This window comes from Melanotaenia boesemani, chromosome 23 (assembly GCF_017639745.1).
Source record: "Melanotaenia boesemani isolate fMelBoe1 chromosome 23, fMelBoe1.pri, whole genome shotgun sequence".
Classification (NCBI taxonomy): Eukaryota; Metazoa; Chordata; class Actinopteri; order Atheriniformes; family Melanotaeniidae; genus Melanotaenia; species Melanotaenia boesemani.
Window position 1 is genome coordinate 8,704,080 of NC_055704.1, and position 19,126 is coordinate 8,723,205.

The 19,126-nt window shown below is 38.6% G+C and overlaps 1 protein-coding gene across 21 annotated transcripts in view; it reads right to left on the reverse strand.

The window, feature by feature from the left end:
* The window catches only part of celf2 (cugbp, Elav-like family member 2), a 255,452-nt gene that overhangs the window by 21,989 nt on the left and 214,337 nt on the right, over positions 1-19,126 (reverse strand). For 13 of the 21 annotated variants that reach the window (XM_041977214.1, XM_041977215.1, XM_041977213.1 and 10 more), the window contains 2 exons: positions 5,161-5,400; positions 2,361-2,424 (listed from right to left, as the gene is read on the reverse strand). In XM_041977214.1, the coding sequence (XP_041833148.1) occupies positions 2,361-2,424; positions 5,161-5,400 (304 nt within the window). The remainder of the gene's footprint in view (positions 1-2,360; positions 2,425-5,160; positions 5,401-19,126) is intronic. The other 8 variants (XM_041977206.1, XM_041977205.1, XM_041977202.1 and 5 more) reach the window with 1 other exon arrangement.

Below are 19,126 nucleotides of genomic sequence, written 5' to 3' on the forward strand. Positions count from 1 at the left end.
AGTTTTCAGAGCGATTTTCATCCAATTTTCTGTCATACATCAAAAGCTGAAATGGATTTCTGTTTGTGGTTGGGGACAAAAAAAATCAGCCGTCACTCTATCAAACTCTGCGAGCAGATGCTCAAAACTCCAGATGCTGCGTTTTATACACATTTCTATAAATATATGGCAGACAATTTAGCAAATGAGCAAGAAGACAGTTTGTTTCAGAGCTGCCAGAACTGGAGAAGGCTTTCATTCATGCCTCTTTATTAAAATTAAAAAATATCTTTGTTATTTTTCTTTGGGTTTGCAGAGTGGATTACAGAGCTGATGGCTTCGAGACTATCACAACGCACAAAAACAATCGCGCAGTGCAGAGGTATCAGTCTCTTTCCTTTTCTTGTATTTCACTTAACTCATGATCATTCTTTCCATTTATACCCTTTCTTTGCTCTTTTTTCTTTCTTATACCCGTTTTCTCCTTTCATGTCCCTCTTTTCCTTCATTTTTCTGTCTTCACATACTTCCACCCTATTTCTTTTGTTGGTTAATGCATCTTATTTGATGGCAGGCCATCCTTCCTCCTGTTTTCTGTCTCCTTTTCCTTCCCCTCCAATTCATTTTCTTCTATTACCCACTTTATTCCCATTCTTCTCCACTCCACCACTGATGTGACATATTTATTACTTTTCCTCTTCCCTTCTTAATCCCCTCCCCAGTTTCCTTCCCTATTTCCCTCTTTCTATCATTACTTCTTCCTCCCAACTATTTTAGTTTTCCTTTTTCCTTCATCAGCCGATGAAGACAGCAGCTCCCTTTCTGTCCCCATCTTTCTCTCTACATCCAACCTTTTACCACCTTTTTTCCGAGCAGCTTTACACCAGCTCTTACTTGCATTTATCAAAGGCTTTCTCCCTTATTGAACATACATTTCCAGACAGTTATATGAAGGAAAAAATATGGCCGTGTTAGAGAGGAATAAAGTGGAAACAAAGCTGTACAGAGAGAGATAGATAGAAATACTATGAGACAAATACACTCTGTTTCCCTGATCAGAGTCAGTATCTGGGTTGTGCAGATGGTACGTGAGTGTGTGTGAACACATACGTGTGCATGGATGCACATGTCTGCGTGTAAGCGCTCCATGCTGCACCAGGCTGGCGTTGGCTGCGTCTAATTGAATGCTCATTGGTGTAATTGAAGCCTCTCAGCTCTGCAGCTCCTCGTGTTAAAGACTGGGACCAGATGTCATTCAGCTGTCTCACATCTCCTGCCAATCACTAATGCTCGCTCTGTCCTCCTCACCAGCGCAGATGGTGGACCAACAGATCTCTAGATTCAGACACCGCTCCGTTCCCTCAGTTCCAAATCCCAGAGCCTATTTGTCAGCACGAGTGCATGCTCGGAAGAAAAATATATACTTGGGCTCCACAGCAGAGAGGCCAAAAAAAAAAATTCAAAGCAGTTGCAAAGCACCGTTAACTCAACCTGCTAATTCCTGGTTGCTGCCTGTGTCAACTCGTTAAACAGCATACATTTAAAACCTGAAACCTTATTGAAAGGAGAGCAGATGATGAGCACAGGAGGCTGGAGGGAGGAGTAAAGGTGAGGAAACTGAGATGGAAGAAAGTGAGAGGATGGAGAGGCTTAGAGAAGTAAAAGAATTGAGAGAGAAGAAGTTGGAGATGATTAGTATATATCCATGGCTCTCTAAAAGTCTTGAATAACTTAAGTTTAAAGCTCTAAGAAATTAAATTTTTTAAAGACAGATTTTATCTTGTGAAAAATTAAATGGCAGAGCTTCTTGGCTCGCTCAAGGCTTAGATTAAAACAGGAGGGGGTTACTACAGCATGCATTTTACTGCAGCAGCTTCACTTTCCTTCATTAAGAGCCTGACATCATCACATAATTGGTTGATTTTACTGCCTTCTTGCAGATATTTTACCTTTAAATACATATGAGAGACCAAGTTTGTTTTGCTGACAGGCCACTAAAACCTCTGCTGGAAGAATGCAGTAGATGGCGCCAGCCTGCAGTGCACCACTTTTAACCATCTTCTGCGCTCCCCCCTTTTCCTTTTCTTTCCTCCTTTCTTGTGATTTATCCATCCCTGACAAAGCCGCGGTGCTACTGTTACATGCCCTGGGCACAACTCATGTCTGGCCTCATTAAAAGATCAAGACAAATCTTAGTAACAGTTAATAAATCTTCAGGGCAACGAGCTCTCTTTACTCCACCACGCGAGTTCATCTGTTATGCTCTTTGGTCCTCTTTGAGACGTCTTTGAGAAAAAAAAAATTACAGAGGCACAACAAAGAGTCCACTGTCGCGATGGATTGTGGTTTCAAACAAATCTTTCGAGCGATTCTCGACTTACCGGCCATCTGCTGGATCCCGCTGAAGGCTCCGAGGTTACCAGAGGAGGTCGCCTGCTGAAGCAACTGGAGGAGGACAAAGAGGTGGAGAGACATGGCACAGAAAGAAGAGAGAAGAAACAAAGTGAGCTGGAGGGATAATGCAAGCTTGCCACATGTCTAAACCAGTGAAGATAAACTTGCAGTGAGCTTTTTGTATCAGAGTAAATGAGCTGCTAATATAGTCTGATCTCTTGTTTGTATTCCACCACGATTCTCCCAGACAACTTGTGCATGAAAGCACTAATCTAGTCGACTAATTAGATCCCAAAACAAAAATGGAATACTGATGCTGTCAAAAACTCATCCTTCAAAGGCTCAAATTAACAGAAAATTAACATCTTGTTTCTGTTGTGTGAGCTTTATTATTTTCCTCCACAATAAGCTTAATCTGTTCAAATAACTGAGAAAGCGAATTGAAAGAGCAGAAAAATCTGGGAGCCAAATTTTTCCCCTTTAATGAACTAATATCCAGTAAGGGAGGAATGTTTGTGTTGCTGGTGCAAATCAAGAATCAAATGCATTTTAGAGGAAGCTTGAGTTGTTAACAGAAAAGTACACAATAGGGAATTTCAGTGCAGAGGAAGAGAATAAGGTGTCGGAAACGTCCTAATCAATCAAATCAACCGATGAGACTCAGATGCTGTGCAGCAGAGCTTCTCATTAAATTGGGGATCAGTGGATTCTCCAGGGCTCCAAATCATCCCAGACACCCCGAAGTTACAGCATATACGCAGCATGTCCAGAGAGGACATCTTAGAAATTACACACTGAATGGTTTTGCTCAATGTCTTCTGCAGGAAAAGTAATTACTGTGTCCTTTCTACACTATGAGACTTTAACACGACCGGGGGTTTGCATGGGAGAAATATCCTGTGTGTCTCGTTTGAGTCCAGTCCATCCCAAACTTTTACTGAGTTCGGATTGAACCAAACATGCTGCAGATGCTGATGGTGGACGACGGAAAAAAGCAGATTAAAATACAGTTTAAAATCTGCAGACGCATTCAGCAAAAAATTTAATCTGTGTTCCATATTTGTTCTGCAGCTTGTAAACAGAATATCAAGATGAAAGGGTTAGACGAGAATAACCACTTTGCAATGTCAATTTATTTCTAATCTTGTATATTTTTGTTCTTTTCACGAGTTAAACATTTTATACTTTAGAGTCAAATATGAAAACATTTCTGTAGATTTTTACTTGGTCCACTCTGATCATGTGGACTACCTAGCTGTTAAATAATCCCCTGAAGACCAAAGAAAAGGAAGTAAACAAACAAGCGATACCTTAATTTTTCTTGGTGAATAAGAAGCAAAAACAAGTTGTAAACAAATTCCTGTCCAGTTTAGTTTGTTCACAAATGTTTAAAGGAATATTTTATGCCATTTGTATGCACGTTTAAAACTTTTACCACATTTTCTTGGAAATCAATTTGATCACAAATGTCAGAATACAGTAACAAATAAACGGCATCACTTTCATATCTAAGGCTTTATGAATCAGGATGTAATAAAGAATCATCTGGTCCAGTTTTCAGACTTAGGTGCATCCAACCTAAGTGGAACAAGACATGAAGCATTCAACTGGGTTCAGATCTGGACTTTGACAGGATCATGTTGCCACCTTGATTTTCCCTTTCAGTCATTCTGTTGTAGATCTGCTGTGTTTGAGATCATAAAGCCAAGTTTTAGCTGTCAGACAGTTGGACTCACATCTGAATCTAAAATACTTTGATTTAAGGAGTTCTGGGTCCAATCAAAGAATGTGAGGTGTCCAGGTTCTGTAGCTGCAAAAATCACCATCACCTAACCCGTGCCATCATGTTAGTTTTAGTGAGAAGATGTTTTGTCCCCAAACCCTTTCAAACAAACTTGTTCAGCCTTGTTCAACCTATTTCACATTGTGAACTAACTGAGGCCTGGAGAGTCAGAGATGCATCTTTTGGGTTTTTTTGCAGTTTCTCTGAGCATTGCAAGGTCTAATGTTGGGTTGAACGTGATGGGACATCCCTCCTGGAGGACTGACAGCTATACTGAATGTTTAAATGATAGAAATGCTGGTCAAACTTTCTGATAATCAATTAAGACCTAATTAGAACAATGATCTCTTATATCCTGATTGCTACTTCCTTAGATGTGAAAGATGGTGTACTTTCTTTTTCACTTGACTGCACGTCTTGCCTTGCTTTCAAACACATCTGGCCAGAACCCTTTCACTTGTTCTCAGCTGATTTGTTGCTGCTGTAAATATTTTCCCAGCAGTTTTATGGTCCCAATCGATAGTTTAAAGCCTTATTTAAAAGAGTGCGAATGTTCATTCTGTAAATTATGGTTTCATTTATGGTAAAGCAAACATAAAAAGTCTGCCCATTTATGGGCAGCAGAGTGGGAACGTATTACTCTGTCAGGAATGGAGACAGCCAAAATAATTAACGTAGGCTAGTAAACAGCTGCTCAGCAAATGGACACCTCAATTTTATCTTCTAACAACACAAAAAACAATTGTCCATACTCCTTATTTTTCTTTACAAACTTATCCTGACCTTGAAAATCCACACTTATCCATTGAATGCCAAATTCTTAACAGCAGCTTAATACAATAAATATTTAGGATAAAAATATCTCTCGGCCTTAAAGCCAAACCAGAAACCTCATCCCCTTTCTGTGCAAACAGGAAAGTGAGAAAAGGATGAGGGAAAAGAAGGTGGCAGGTCAGCAGAGTATTTTTGATTTGCTTTTGTTTGGTTTTGATTGGGGCACTGACTGCGGCTGCGTCGGCCATGGGGCTGCAGTAAGGGGTGGAGGTGGTGGTGATGGTGGGCGACGCGGCGGCGGCCCTTACAGCCAGATACTGCGGAGTGAGGCCGCCCAGGCCCGTCAGGCTCCCCCAGGTGGTCGCACTGTTGAGCTGCTGCATCTGCTGCGCCAGCTGCTGCTGCAGACGCCGCTGCTCCTTGTCCTTCTGCGTGTCAGCGAACTTCACCACAATGGGAGACGAGCAGCCCTGTGGGGGGAGGAAGAAGAAGAGAGGAAGAAAAGAGAATGCAAAAATAAATAAGAGAAAAGGATGAAATGAGAACAATAAGGGAGGGAAAAATAGGGGAAAGTAAAAAATTGTTAACATTATGAAGGAATATGTGTGCACACACTTGTTAACACACAATTGTAATATTTGGTGTACAAAATAAAAATGGGTAAGATAAAACACTTCATACAACAACTGAATTAACCCTCAAAACTCATTTCTTGCTATTTTTGGTTTACATGTTTTGTCTTTTTGATGTAAAAAAATCATGTAGAAGCTCTTTAATTCCAGTCTCATGCAGGCATTATTTTCTCAGGATACCCTTAGTTGTCGGATTATGATGCTAAAATTATGTAAAATTAATGTATCAATAGATATAGCACCATAAAGGCCAACAAAAACAAGAAAACAAGATTTATTACTGGCGGTAATTTGTAGAAATACCACATAGATCAACAGCGAACAAGCCTTTTGTCATCAGCACATCATTCTCTCAAGTCTTTGCTTTCAGGAGAAAAATAGTGGCATTGAAACAAACACACAACAGAAACTATTTACATTTTTATACCTTTTCTTCCAGCAGTTATTTTTTTGTTTTTGCTTATTACAGTTGCTACTATTTACCTACTATCCTGGCTCCACCATGAACCAAAAACATCTTCTTGGCTTTATTCCAGCCATAGAGGACATTGCTGTCAATTAAAGCTCTCTGATTGGTTAAAAGTCTGACAGGAAGTGGTTTCATCATGATTTCCGGGTCTAAATAGAGGTCTTTTAGCAACAAGTAGTGATAGTGATCTTTTCTTTTATTATAAAAAACTGATAAATGATGGTCTTGTAGAGTTTTAAATGGGAAAAATTTCTGCAATGACAAACACCTGGATATGTGAAGATGCCTGAAGTATATCCCCAAAGACTAATCAACACTCATTTCTTCATGACAAAACATGTTTTTGGCAAAGAAATCGGAGGGAAAAAACTAAATCTATCCTCAATAAAATCGGCCTTGTAAAATTCTCCCTGACACACACTCAGCAACACAGGACACGCACACAGTCACACAGGAAACTTCACTCTAAAGCCAGTGGGCTTTTTCTTTCCCCCACAAGAGCTCAGTTATCTCTGAGTCCAAAACGGTTTCAGCAGACACAGATTTCCCGACTTCTCCAACTATTTCATCATCTCATATGAAGAGAGACTTGATGTGTGTGTTAGTGTGTGTGTGAGTGAGCAAAAAGACAGTGACTGGGATAACCAGGAGAAGAGGGCGAGAGGGCAAGAGCGAGATTTAGAGATGTGGACAGTCACAAGAAGTGTACTCAATTGTGTGTATTTCTACTTCACAGAGCTGTGTGTGTGTGTACAATATGAAAGAACACACACAGGTGACGTGAATAACGTGTCGGGCATCCAGTGTGTGCTTACACACAACCAAAGGACACACAATGTTCCTGATGACAGTTACAGTGAAGCTGAAAGTGATAATCCATCTCAACACACCATTACTCGCACAGAGCAATCAAAGCTTAACTAGGGGCAAATCCGTTGGAAAACAAGGGCGATCTGCCACTGGAGGATAAAAACCTTTTGATTGAAACATTTAGTTTGAGGCGGGATCCGCAGTCGGCGAAGGAGAGAAGGGATTTGGCTACTTTGCAGATGGCACACATTTAGAGCTGAGATATGATATGTCGGGTGTGTGTGACAGACTGTATGTGGGGAAGAGTCAAATGTACTTCAAGTTAAGCTAACTTTCAGCTTTGAAGCTATACAATGACAATATGTCAGTCATGTCAAATTTGAATACAGTTTCAGAACTTGTATGAATAATTTCAGGCTGTTTTATGTTTCCCAGCATGCACTGTAACCCTTGTTATCTGATCCAATATGAAGCCATAAATGAAACCTAAATTCAGAAACAGTGTGAAAAACTAAAATAAGATCATGTCAACAGTTTGTAGAACCATCCTCAGCTACTTGGAGTAATGGCTTTCTGTATGACATCACATTTTTGTGGAGAAACGATTGCGGTTTACAGCGTTTGTTTCTGAACATCTCTCTTAAGGTCCCACCACAGCATTTCAGCCGGGTTGAGGTCTTTGACCAGATCACGTCTTTGCTTTTACAGTCATTTGTAAATCTGCTGCTGTGTTTGAGATCATTGTACTGTTGCATGAGACAGTTCCAGCCAAGCTTTCACTGTCAGATTCATGGACTCACATCTGACTCTGGAATACTTTGGTCTACAGAGGAGTTCATGGTCCAATCAATGACTGTGAGGTTTCCGGGTCATGTGGCTGCAAAACGAGCTCAGATCATCATCAGTTAAACCCTGCTGCCGTGTTCATTTTAGAGAGGAGCTTTGTCCCCCAACCCTTCCAAACAATTATGGCTTGTTTAGAAGGGTTGTCCTCAAACATGCTGCTGTGCATTCTTAACAAACGTCTCCACTTTTGTTTCACATCGCCAAAGACATGAGACACTTTTAATACAAAACATGGAATAATAATTAATCACTACTAAAAAGTTTACATTCAAACCACAGCTGGGTTAACAGTAATGGAGGCCTAATGTAAAAACCAGATTATTATTATTATTATATATATTTTTAAATGCATCCTGATACATAAACACTGAGAATGGAAGGAGTGTGTAATTTATTTCTCACATGATTGACGATGTGAGACTTTTCTGCACATGAATTTAAAATGGATGGGCCATTGGTTAATATAAGACTAACCACAGCGCTTGGCTTTCCTTTAAAACTTCATTATTAGTTTAAGTCCGGGATGGGCTAAGTCTGCCCTTGAGGGCCGGAGTCCTGCAGGTTTTAGCTACGCCCTGCTCCAACCCACCTGATTCAAATAAAATGTCAAACCCTCAACAGCTTAATGTAAATTTCTGCTCAAGCATGTTGAATCTGATTCAGGTGTGCTGCAGCAGGAAACATCTACAACACGCAGGACAGACTTTGCCCATCTCTTGTCTAAGTGCTGCTGAATTCAAATGTAAATACAGGCTGAAACAACAGCAGATCCCTCAAGCTGTCAAACATAAAGAGCCACTAATAAAATTCAACATGAACATAAAATATAATTGCAAAGCAAAGCAGGCCATCAATGCTTGCCAACATGACATCCACTGGCGTGCACAGATAGAGCCTTGGTGGTGCTGAAGCACTTGTGCACGAAGCTGTGCACGAAGTTACCTCCCACCACTCCACCTGCCACTACTCAGGTAACAATGAACTATTTCGAGGACACTTTTTCCTCCTAAACTAAGCCTGATACCAAACTATTAGTCCCTGTTGTAAAGTAGCCTGTCTGTCTCATTACAGCCTGAACGGCTGAGTGTTGGCACTAGCCATGATCAGTGGTACCTTGCCAAATGTTAAGTGGTCCCTACAAAACACGGGTATGTTTGGATTTTACTTTGGTAAATTTTTTACGACGTATTCATAAACCTCATCGCACAGTGTTTTCCAGTTGTTCATCTCTTTTGTCGCAGATTGTAATAATTTGAAAAATCGTTTTTTTCTTTATTCCAAGCAGCATTATTCTAAGCAGTCTATAACACTGTTGGCCTCGGCTTTTATCAGTTGCAGCATTCCTAGAAAAGAGAGATTAATAAAACAAATAAAGGAGCTACACCAGGCACCTCAGGGAAGCAGCTCTCTGCTGGCCTGGATGAAGCCATCAAGCAGCAAGGAGGATGAGGAGGAAGATGATGAAGGAGAAAGGTCAGAGCCAAGACCAGAGTCATGTTAACTGTTTAAGGCCTTTTAAAAATGAACAATAAATAATAATTCCTTACATTTCTATAGCGCTTTTCTAGACACTCACAGCGCTTTACAATCATCAGGTTTTTAAAAATTAACTCTTCCAAAAATTTTATTGAAGCATGTAAAAGTGTCCACAATGTGGTTTGGCAGCCAAATCTGGTACAAGCTATATTAGCCCAGTACATTATTTTGTAGTCCACAAATTTAAGTTGTTTCCATGTTAGGCCTTACAGAATTCACAGTTATCTTGTATTTACCATTGTAGGCTAATAATAAAATGCTGACCATTAAAAATACCCAATTAGAATTTGTCTGCAGAACACAGTGGTGAGACAGTGAAGTCAGACTATGGCGGTTGCAGACTGGTGTTAGTCTTAGTGGTGTAAAGCATTCACTCTTGTCACTAAGCAGTCTTACTCAAAGATGCATCACTCTATTTTCTCTAATGTCCCACAGTAGACCATCTACCAGCATGGAATATGGGGAGAGCAGTGTCTGATCAGTACTTGGTTCATGTACAGTAACATATTTCAATTTGCAAGTACATACATGTTTTCACACTATAATTAAACATAGGTGGCAGTTTCATGCGCTCTGCAAAATGCCCTTTTTTAAAATCTGAGCACCTGCCCTATAAAATGTCTGTGCATACCATTGATGACATCAAAACTATAGGCTGCTAGCATTTTGAGCCAAAAATCATACCTTTTCGTCAAGGCTCATGGACACTGCTATTTAAAAACTGGAAAACTGGCACTAAATTATATAATTTAACTGTAATGCATATTAATATTAGCAATTGCAAAAGTACACACACTCTTTACTGTGGGATGGGGAAAGTTACAGGACTCAGAAATGTGAAAGCTAATTTTCCCATCCAGCTTAACATTCTCTCATGCTGTGTTTGAATAGACATTTTTACTCACATTTAGAAAATAGAAAGTAAAGATAATTACTGACAAAAATTTCTGTAAATGTTCTAAAAATTTTATAAGAGTAATACAGGTGGCTTTTGCCAGTTCTGAAAAAACTTGATAGGCACTGAAATGATGTGATTCACCAGCTGTTTCCAGTATCAACTTGAGTGATGTGTCCTTCCAGGAATGCTATAATGGCCCAGATGTTCCCAGAGATGAAAGGAATGCCATTTTTCTCTTGGAGATGTCAACCACAGGTATATTCTTCCCTCCAGATTTACCTTCTTCTATGCAACCTACAGATTTTACTCACTTTGAACCAGGTTTTCAAACCTTCAATAAATGGAAACCCGGCTTTTGGCTATTTGGTTAGGTTCAGGCAACAACTTGTTTTGTTTTTGTTTGTTTTTTTGTGTGCAGAAACTACTTGGTGAAGGTTGGGTTCAGTGTTTTCATTTAACCTTTTCATCAGACACAAATGAAATACATTGTTTTACTATCTTTGTTGGGCATGATGAAGATTGGTGCTAATACATTCTACAGTGATAGCAGGAACAAAACTAAGCTAAATGTGTTAGTTGTAACAAGCTTATAAATACAAGTATTGCTGACATTGACTCTGATCTTCTGATTTGAAGAAAATTTAAAACCAGTCAGTATTCTCATCATCATTTAAAGGCAACATGCTATTTGCTTGTCAGTGGATTAAACACTTTAATATGATTCAATTTTCATAATTATTCTCTTTGCACTTCAGGAGAAGATGCAAATGGAAATCATACATCTGTTCGAATATCCTGGAATGTATGAGTTTGCAAATAGGCTCCGCAGGGGTAAGACAAGTGACAAAACTATATTAAACGCCAAGTATGACACATGGATTACCATTCACATACAAACCAATAGTATTTCTGAAAATAATCTAAGACTTGTAGAGCAACATCATCACCATTGCTATTTGTTTTTTCCCCTCAAATCACTGCTGTTAGTCAAGAGAGTTAAGCATTTTAACTGTGTATCTGTACAGCAAGCAATGCTTCCTCTGAGGGCCAGAACCTGACTGAATGAGAATATCTCCTGTTTGATGGCAGCTCAGCCATTTTTACTCTGTCTCTCGACCTCTTTATTCTGACTGGAGATATATAAGAGAGAAGAGACAAGAGAAAAAATGCAGTAAGAGGGAAAGGGTTACTTTGGGGCTTCATCGTTGGAGACGATTCCCCTTGAGACAGGAGCTCCCTATCCCATCTCTGCTAAATATCTCATCACTCCAGCTGACACCCAGTGAATCGGGGGGAAATGCAACGCAGAATTAGACCCCTGCTCTGGGAGAAGAGTGAGAGCTGCAGCTCTCTATTCTCGATGCTGCTGTTTATTCCTAAAAAGTGGGCTGTGCTCAGCAGTTTTTTGTGTTGCTGGCCTTTATGTTGAAGGAAAGTGGTAGTTTTGACTAAGGAAACAAATCATCTTTGTAGGGCTGGGCGATATGGCCTAAAAATAAAATGCCAGCAAAAATAAAGCATATAATGTCATAACTTTTCGACCATATAAACGAATTAATATCTTACATAGAAATATGCGATACAATGCATCCGTGATCTCTTTCCATTTGGATCCTTATCATATAGGATCCACTGCAGAAATAATTCCCCTGATGAAGGTTGTCTCTTAACTAGGGTTTGTGGGCTAAGTTGACTTCTGCATCTCATAGAGAGCAGCATTTCTCACTGCAGTTTTATGCACAGCTAAATCCCAGGCGTGAGTGAAGGGTGACTTTACTGAAAATCTGTCAGACAAACACCGTTCTGGTGTGGAGGGAGGGCTAAGACTGCTACTAACTAACTATGGAAAAAAAAAATCCCGATTTTCATAAAAATAAATCTCCAGAAATGGAAAATTCTCCCAGCCCTACATCTTTGTTTTTTACTTCAGGAGATTTGCTGATAATTCATCACAGATGTAAAACTTTAATGTAAACCTTGTCTGCTTGTTTACTGACCTTGGGTAAGATTTAAAAAAAAAATTAAATGGAAAGTGTTAAGCTTTATATTTAAAAGTGTTTCCATCACTGCATAAACAATAAGTTCAGAAAGTAGAAGAATGCTGTTTGATTCTCTTAAAGTTACATGAAACCCCTCCTTTTGAAAAGCCCTCTCTCTTCTGATTGGTCAGCTCCAGCAGCATGAACAGGCTCCACCCCCTATTCCTAATCTACTTTACTGGTGTTTTAACTCTACTTACAGTGGCAAAACACCTGCCAACATATGGCTTTTGAGTGATTTACCAAAATGTTGTATTGGCTGCATGTCTGACTGGAATGGATGGGAGCATAACATCTGGGTGCAGCGCTTGGAGGTACAATGGACGCAGCTTGCTTTTTCTTTCACAGAAACCAAAATTTACTAACTCAAATATCTCACATGAAGGCTCTAAAACTGACAGCAACAGCTGCAAACAAAAAGAGACAAGACTGAAGATTTTATAGTCTGCAAGATGGCCGACAGCTCAGTTTCATTCCAGCTGTGCCTGGTTGACATCTGCAATATAGACAAAAACAGTAAACTTGTCTAATTCCCTGAAAGTCATGATATTCAGAATTAATGGTCTAACACAGCTTTCAGGATACAGCACAATTCCATTTATTTATGTTTATGTTCACACACTTGTCGAGTGGGAGGAAGTAATAACAAACCCAACTCTTCCTCTTTGTCTGCTGTAGCTCTTAGCTACAGGAAAGAGGAATATCCTACGAGAGGAAATATCCTACGGCTGATGATGGGAAAGAATTTAATTGGCTAGTTTGAGCATATGTATGCCTGCTAAAAAAAAAGATCTTTAAAAATACTACTGCTGGTGAAGGAGCTGGATATACAATAAATATAGTATACTTCAGATAAAGTTAAGTTAATAAACTAAAACAAACAAAAAACATAAAACGAAATAAAATAAAAATGAGCTCACATTTAGAAACAAAAGATTCTGAATATCTCATATTATTGGTAAACCATACAACAAATATAATTTATTCAGAATACCTCAGAATATCTTTCTCAATGATAAACTTCCATAAAAACACTTTTTAAAATGCTTGTTTTAGAGGAGTTGATGAGCCTGCAGCTGCTATATTTATTTAGTGTTTTGGATGCAATTACATCTCATGGTGCGTAAGAGAAACTTTGAGACCATTTAATTAATTTTAATTGTCCGTGCTCTCACAAAAATGGCAACTTATCATCTCTCGTTGGCCACAAGAATATTTCATGAATCCCCTGCAGGTTGTTAACGTGTAGGAATGCAGGAACATAATGAAAATATTTATTTATGGCCAAGAAAAAAAAAAAAAGACTTGTACTAAACGCTCTCTAGATACAAATATTTCATCAAAATGCCACTGAGTTGATGCTTGCTGCAAAGCATCGATTCATTTCTGAAGTTATTTCTGGAGACAAACTTTTAGCTGCAGACAAGCAACCTGCCATGTTGCACAACTTTCACATCTTTAAAAAAAAAAAAAAGATAAAGCCCTTCAGGTCTCACAGGAACCTTTCCCTCTGTGAGAAGTTTCTACAGGGAAAAACACCTTTCAGAAATGTTATTTTTGTCTGTTTCTTGCATTTTTTTTTGACAAATCTCATGCACAAATATGCCACTCTTAGATACACATCTTTGCAGCATATGTTCTAACTATTGGATCATCAGAGGCAGTAAAATATGGAGTCAATGCATTAATCATTTAGCGAGTTGGGTCGAATCTTTTAAAACTCCCAAAGCACAAAAACTTTATCTGTGTTGCATGTTAGATGGATCGCTAACACCTGTGATTGACAGTAAGGTGTGTGTGGGCCAATGGTGTGACAGCCTCTGGTCTTGAAATGATACTGCAGCCATAGCAATAAGCACCTGGCATCCATCCACATTCATAATCATGTAATTACAGCATATGGATCAGCTGTCACACACCTGCTCCAGCCTGTGATTTGATGTCTCGCTGTCCATATGCAAAAAAACTTCAACTTTTATATGTGACAGAAATGCTCAGACTTCTTAACCAGGACATCTCTCTGCTAATAAAACACATCCACTGAGGCATAGTCTCCATGGCAACCGTGAAGAGAGCATCAGCTGTCAAGTCCCTTCTTCCCCAAAATGCTTTCTAAAGTAAACTTATAAGCTGAGCTGTTTACCTTTAAAATCAATCTCTCGTTGCTTTAATGGCAGTTTGTGTGCTCTAAACTCTCTCCATCTCATTTATTTACCACTCACACAACCTTTAAATGTCAAACCATCTTATCTCCCTCTGCTAAAAGGAATATAGGAAGTGAAGGAGTTTGCATGGCCAGTTAGCTCTAATGGGCACTTTGGTTCAACTTATTGTCCCAAATACACCTTAAAAAAAGCAAAAATGTTGATTATAGAATCAAAATCCTCCAGATAACCATCAGTACTGTCTAAACTTCATTTGGTTTAATTGATTTTCTATTTATAGATTTAATTGGTTTTGAAATGATTCAGTTTGTTCAATTTTGAGACAAATTATGGAAGGATGGGTAATGATTTTCAAATTCTTAAATAGATATTTAATTGTAAGAAATGAAATAGTTTATGGCAGTGATTCCCAACCCTGGTCCGCAAGGCACACTACCCTGCAGGTCTTAGATGTCTCCCTGCTACACACACCTGATTTAAATTCATGGTTCAATAGCAGAATTCAGCAGAGCTTGTCAGAGAACCATTTCATTTGAATCAGGTGTGTTGCAGCAGGGAGACATCTAAGACCTCAAGGGTACTGTGCCTTGAGAACCAGAGTTGGGAATCACTGGTTCATGGGACCATTGTCTTGATGAGTGTTTTGTTTTATTTGGTAACGCATTATTACTATCACGAGGTGGAGTAGATTTACCAACCTGTATCCCAACCAGGACTAAACAACAGCTTCACCATTGCTAGGCTCGGGTACAAACCGTGTGCCAGATTCAATGCTAATGGTGTACAAATATAACAAACATACAGAGCCAAAGACAACAACCAACACAAAGTTGTGCGTGGAAATCCTTACAAAAAATTAACAAAAATTAGATCCAACACATCCTCTAGCAGGTAAAGCCTGATTTACGCTCAGAGTTAAGTAAAGTTGCATATACAAACCGAGCCTTCTCTCCATGTTCTGCATCCTTTACATGCATTTTTCAGTCAGCTTTTAGAGAGCTTGGGGAAACAAACCCAGATGCACCAGAAACAGTCCTGAGAGTATGCATTATCATGATCACCCCCACTGTAACTGTGTTTGCTGTTGTCTGAAACTGACGCTGGAACGCTGAAGAAAACTCTGCACTGCCCTCTAGTGGATGTTTGCCCAACAACCATGCAGATATAAAGGCCACATTGGAGTATGTGGGTAGTCATGTTTGACAACGTTTCACACAAGCGTATGTACTTAGGTACATAATGGAAGCATAAATGAGACTCAAAGCTAGCATATCATAAGTCTACCATGACTTTGAACATTTGAGAGTGAAACATCCAACAGAATGTCCAAACGCAAATCAGCAGTCAGTAGCTACAGTAGCGTCGTCACCAGATGAAGTTTGATGTTAGACATGAAGAGCAAATAATGGACCTAATATTATACATCAAAGCTAATTACTGAGGGAGCTGTATGATGATACTGTATTCTCTCTCTTATTCTCAGAAATTTCAAATAGTAAATTTGCTTGCTAGAATTAACTGTGTTCCTTTTTCAGCGCTTTATAATATACCAGTGAATACATCTTGGGACAGGAAAGAAATATAACCAGTCAAATCAAGAAAATTCAACATATCAGTCAACAAAAAGTATTTAAGCAAAACGCTTCAGTTTCAGCAGGTTATTGAACTAAAATGCTTTATACCCATTTTGGTACTTATACTTTAGACTCTTATTAACTGTATTGTGTTACTTGTCAAACAGAGTTCGTCCACAGGACAAAATATATAAATTTTCCTCTAAATATTCAAGATGTCAGTGTTTATACCCATGTGTTCAAGTCCCACTACATTTCTTTTCTTTATCTGTTTTAAGGTCAATTTATGTTTTGTATTTTAACATGTGCATCACAGAACTACAGTCCTACCACAACTACTCCAATTTTTGGCCTCCGGAAATTCAGCTGTAATAATGTTTAAAATAAGAAGCTGTGGGAACAGCTGTGCTCTGATTTCTGCTATATTTATATGTAAAGTAATCACTCATGGAGAAAATCAAATAGAAAATTAAATAAATTTTTCCCCACACTGCTGGGGTGCAGTAATGCAAACCGCGTGCCCAAAGAACTGTTAGATTTGTTGTAAAGAGCTTAAAAAAAGTCCATAAATCTACTAATTGAGTCACTAAATGATTTGAAGTGAAGCGTGATGGTTACTGCTGCAAGTAAAATGTGATATGAGAAAAAAAAAAAAATAAATAAAAAAAAAAAAAAAAAAAAAAAATGTGATGTGAGACATTATATATTTAACAAATACCAACAAAACCATCTGTTTGTCTGTTTAGACACATCACAGGACTTTTTGAACATGGTTTCATTCTGTCTTCAGCTTAATTTTTATTCTTAGGTTTTGTTCTCAGTTGCTGTTTGGTTTGACTTTGGCTCCTATAACATGGTTAGGCATAGAAGAAAATTTTTACAATTTAAAGGACACATATTCTGCACTTTTTCATGAGCTGATTTAGTTTCCTGAGGTTTTAATAAAATGTGTGCATTTACACGTCTATTCAAGCACATCATTTCCACTCCACCCTCTCTTCCTCAGCATCTGCATCTTTTGAGTGTTGTTGTGCTTAACAACCCATGTAGCATGTCAATACATAATGATAGAGCCTACAGTAAACAGCCCAAAAGTTCAAATCACAAAACAAACTGCTAGAAAAATACTTGCCTATGTTACTGTTTTTGTTATCAAACCTTGTCTGTAGTTGGATCATCGATGGCTATTAGGGTACTGATCAAGGTCTTATTGTGAATCATGTTGAAATCGTTAAAACAATTCAGAATTGTTACTTAAATGGGCAAAACTTCTTCAAAAATTGCTTCCTAACAGCTGCTACCCATGCTGTACTAATGGTGCATTCAATGACAAATTAAAAATTAGAATTTCCAGCATTAAAATGTTTAAAAAAAAAAAGTTAAATTGATTTTTTTAGGTAAAAAAACATCTAAAAAAAGGAACGTGTGGAACAGCATTATTAATTTAACTGTTCAAATGATAGTACTTTATGTTAATAAAGCAAAAAGCTGAATTAAACCTTCAATTCTAAAGTAAATGAATGCAGCGTCATCTGATATCAGTGGTGATAACTAGAAAAGAAGCTGGTTAATTTTGCTAAGTAACATAACCAGACTTAACAGCTTCCTCCCACAAACCATTAAGCCCCTTCATACCACCATATAACCACCACAGTTACACTTTAAAAATTACACTCAGGCATTGCATGATTTATCACACCAACTTTTGATTTGCATACTTTGTTTATCACACTGCATCTTTTTGTCCTTAACCTTAACCTTCTTAAAAATGCTTTTCATGCTCTTTTGGATCTCTTGGAGAATGTAATTTCAGGATATCTCACAAAATTTGATACAAGCATTATGACAATAAAGATGTTTTGATTTGATTTATTACTTTAGCCTGTAAATCTGATTGGCTCCCTGAATGTCACATTTGACCTCAGGAGTGTAAAACCAAATTTTGGGGTTGGGAGGTTAGCAAACACGCAAATTTTTCCTCTAAATCACATGAAAACCATTTTTCTGTCATATGTGCCCTTTGAATGTCTTAGTCTTTCTTGAAGAATGAATGACTTTTGTACTGTAGACCATTTATAGTTATATAAAAACGGGATTGTTTGCAGACAAGTCAGCTACAGAAATCATGAAGCAATCATCAGGTTTGTGATAACACATAAAACCTGGTGTACTTTAAGTTTAGACATAGCTACTACGACAACTTTAGTTTAAAACCACAAGATCACTTAGCTGTTTATGGTGTCTTGCACCGATTAATCTAATCCCATATTTTTCTTCCACTGTCAGCCTCCCTGTACACCTGTCTCCTCTTATCACTTCTGTTGACAGACGGGTTTGTTCACTATATAAACAAACTGCTGTGTTTCCTCTCATGCTCTACTTAAGCTCTTGTATATATGTGCATGAATGCCTGTGCCTTTACGGTGGGGGTGTGTGCATGCAGCGAGGGTAGGATAATGTGCAAGTGCTCCTCTCATGTCATGCAGATAAAAAAAAGGACAAAAACAGAAATCTGCACCAACAGAACGATTCACATACCGAGATGGGTACTAAATGAGTCGTCATGGAGGGAGTGAATAATGAAAATCAACACAAATGATCCCGACCCTCCTCTCTCTGTGTGTTTTTAGTGGTGGGATAGTGAATTACCTGCCTAGCTCATATCCACTTTCATTACTGCCTGACATTCAGTGAGCGCATACATGTGTGTGCACGTGCAGGTGTGTAACTGTGTATCTGAATGTCACAGCATAATGAGAATGGATATGACAGTGACAGGGCCATCAATAAAAGGGGCAATATGGCCGCCTTCCTTCTACATATGTGACATGTGAGAATACATGTAAAAGCATCAAATACACACAATCTTGCTCTATCTAAGACTGTGGGGTGTTACGGTGCCAAGACAATAACCAAACTCCATTTACCAGACCTCATTCTCTCATTTGGACCCAAAGTAATTACTTTTAAATTGCAAAACTGAGGAACATTAACAAACGGATGCTGCAATTTAGGTCTGCCTGAGGCTAGACAGCTTGTTTTCAAATGGAAACAAAGGTATTTTGCTACTGTCCACTGCAATATTGTTGTATTACGGTTTAAGGCTTTTTTTTTTCTCCTGTGTGCATGATAAAAGCCAGGGACACCAGCGGTGTTTGCCAGGCCTATTGTGGCAGATGACTGCTCAAAGTGAGGATAATTCTAGCTTAATAATGATGCTGTCGGAG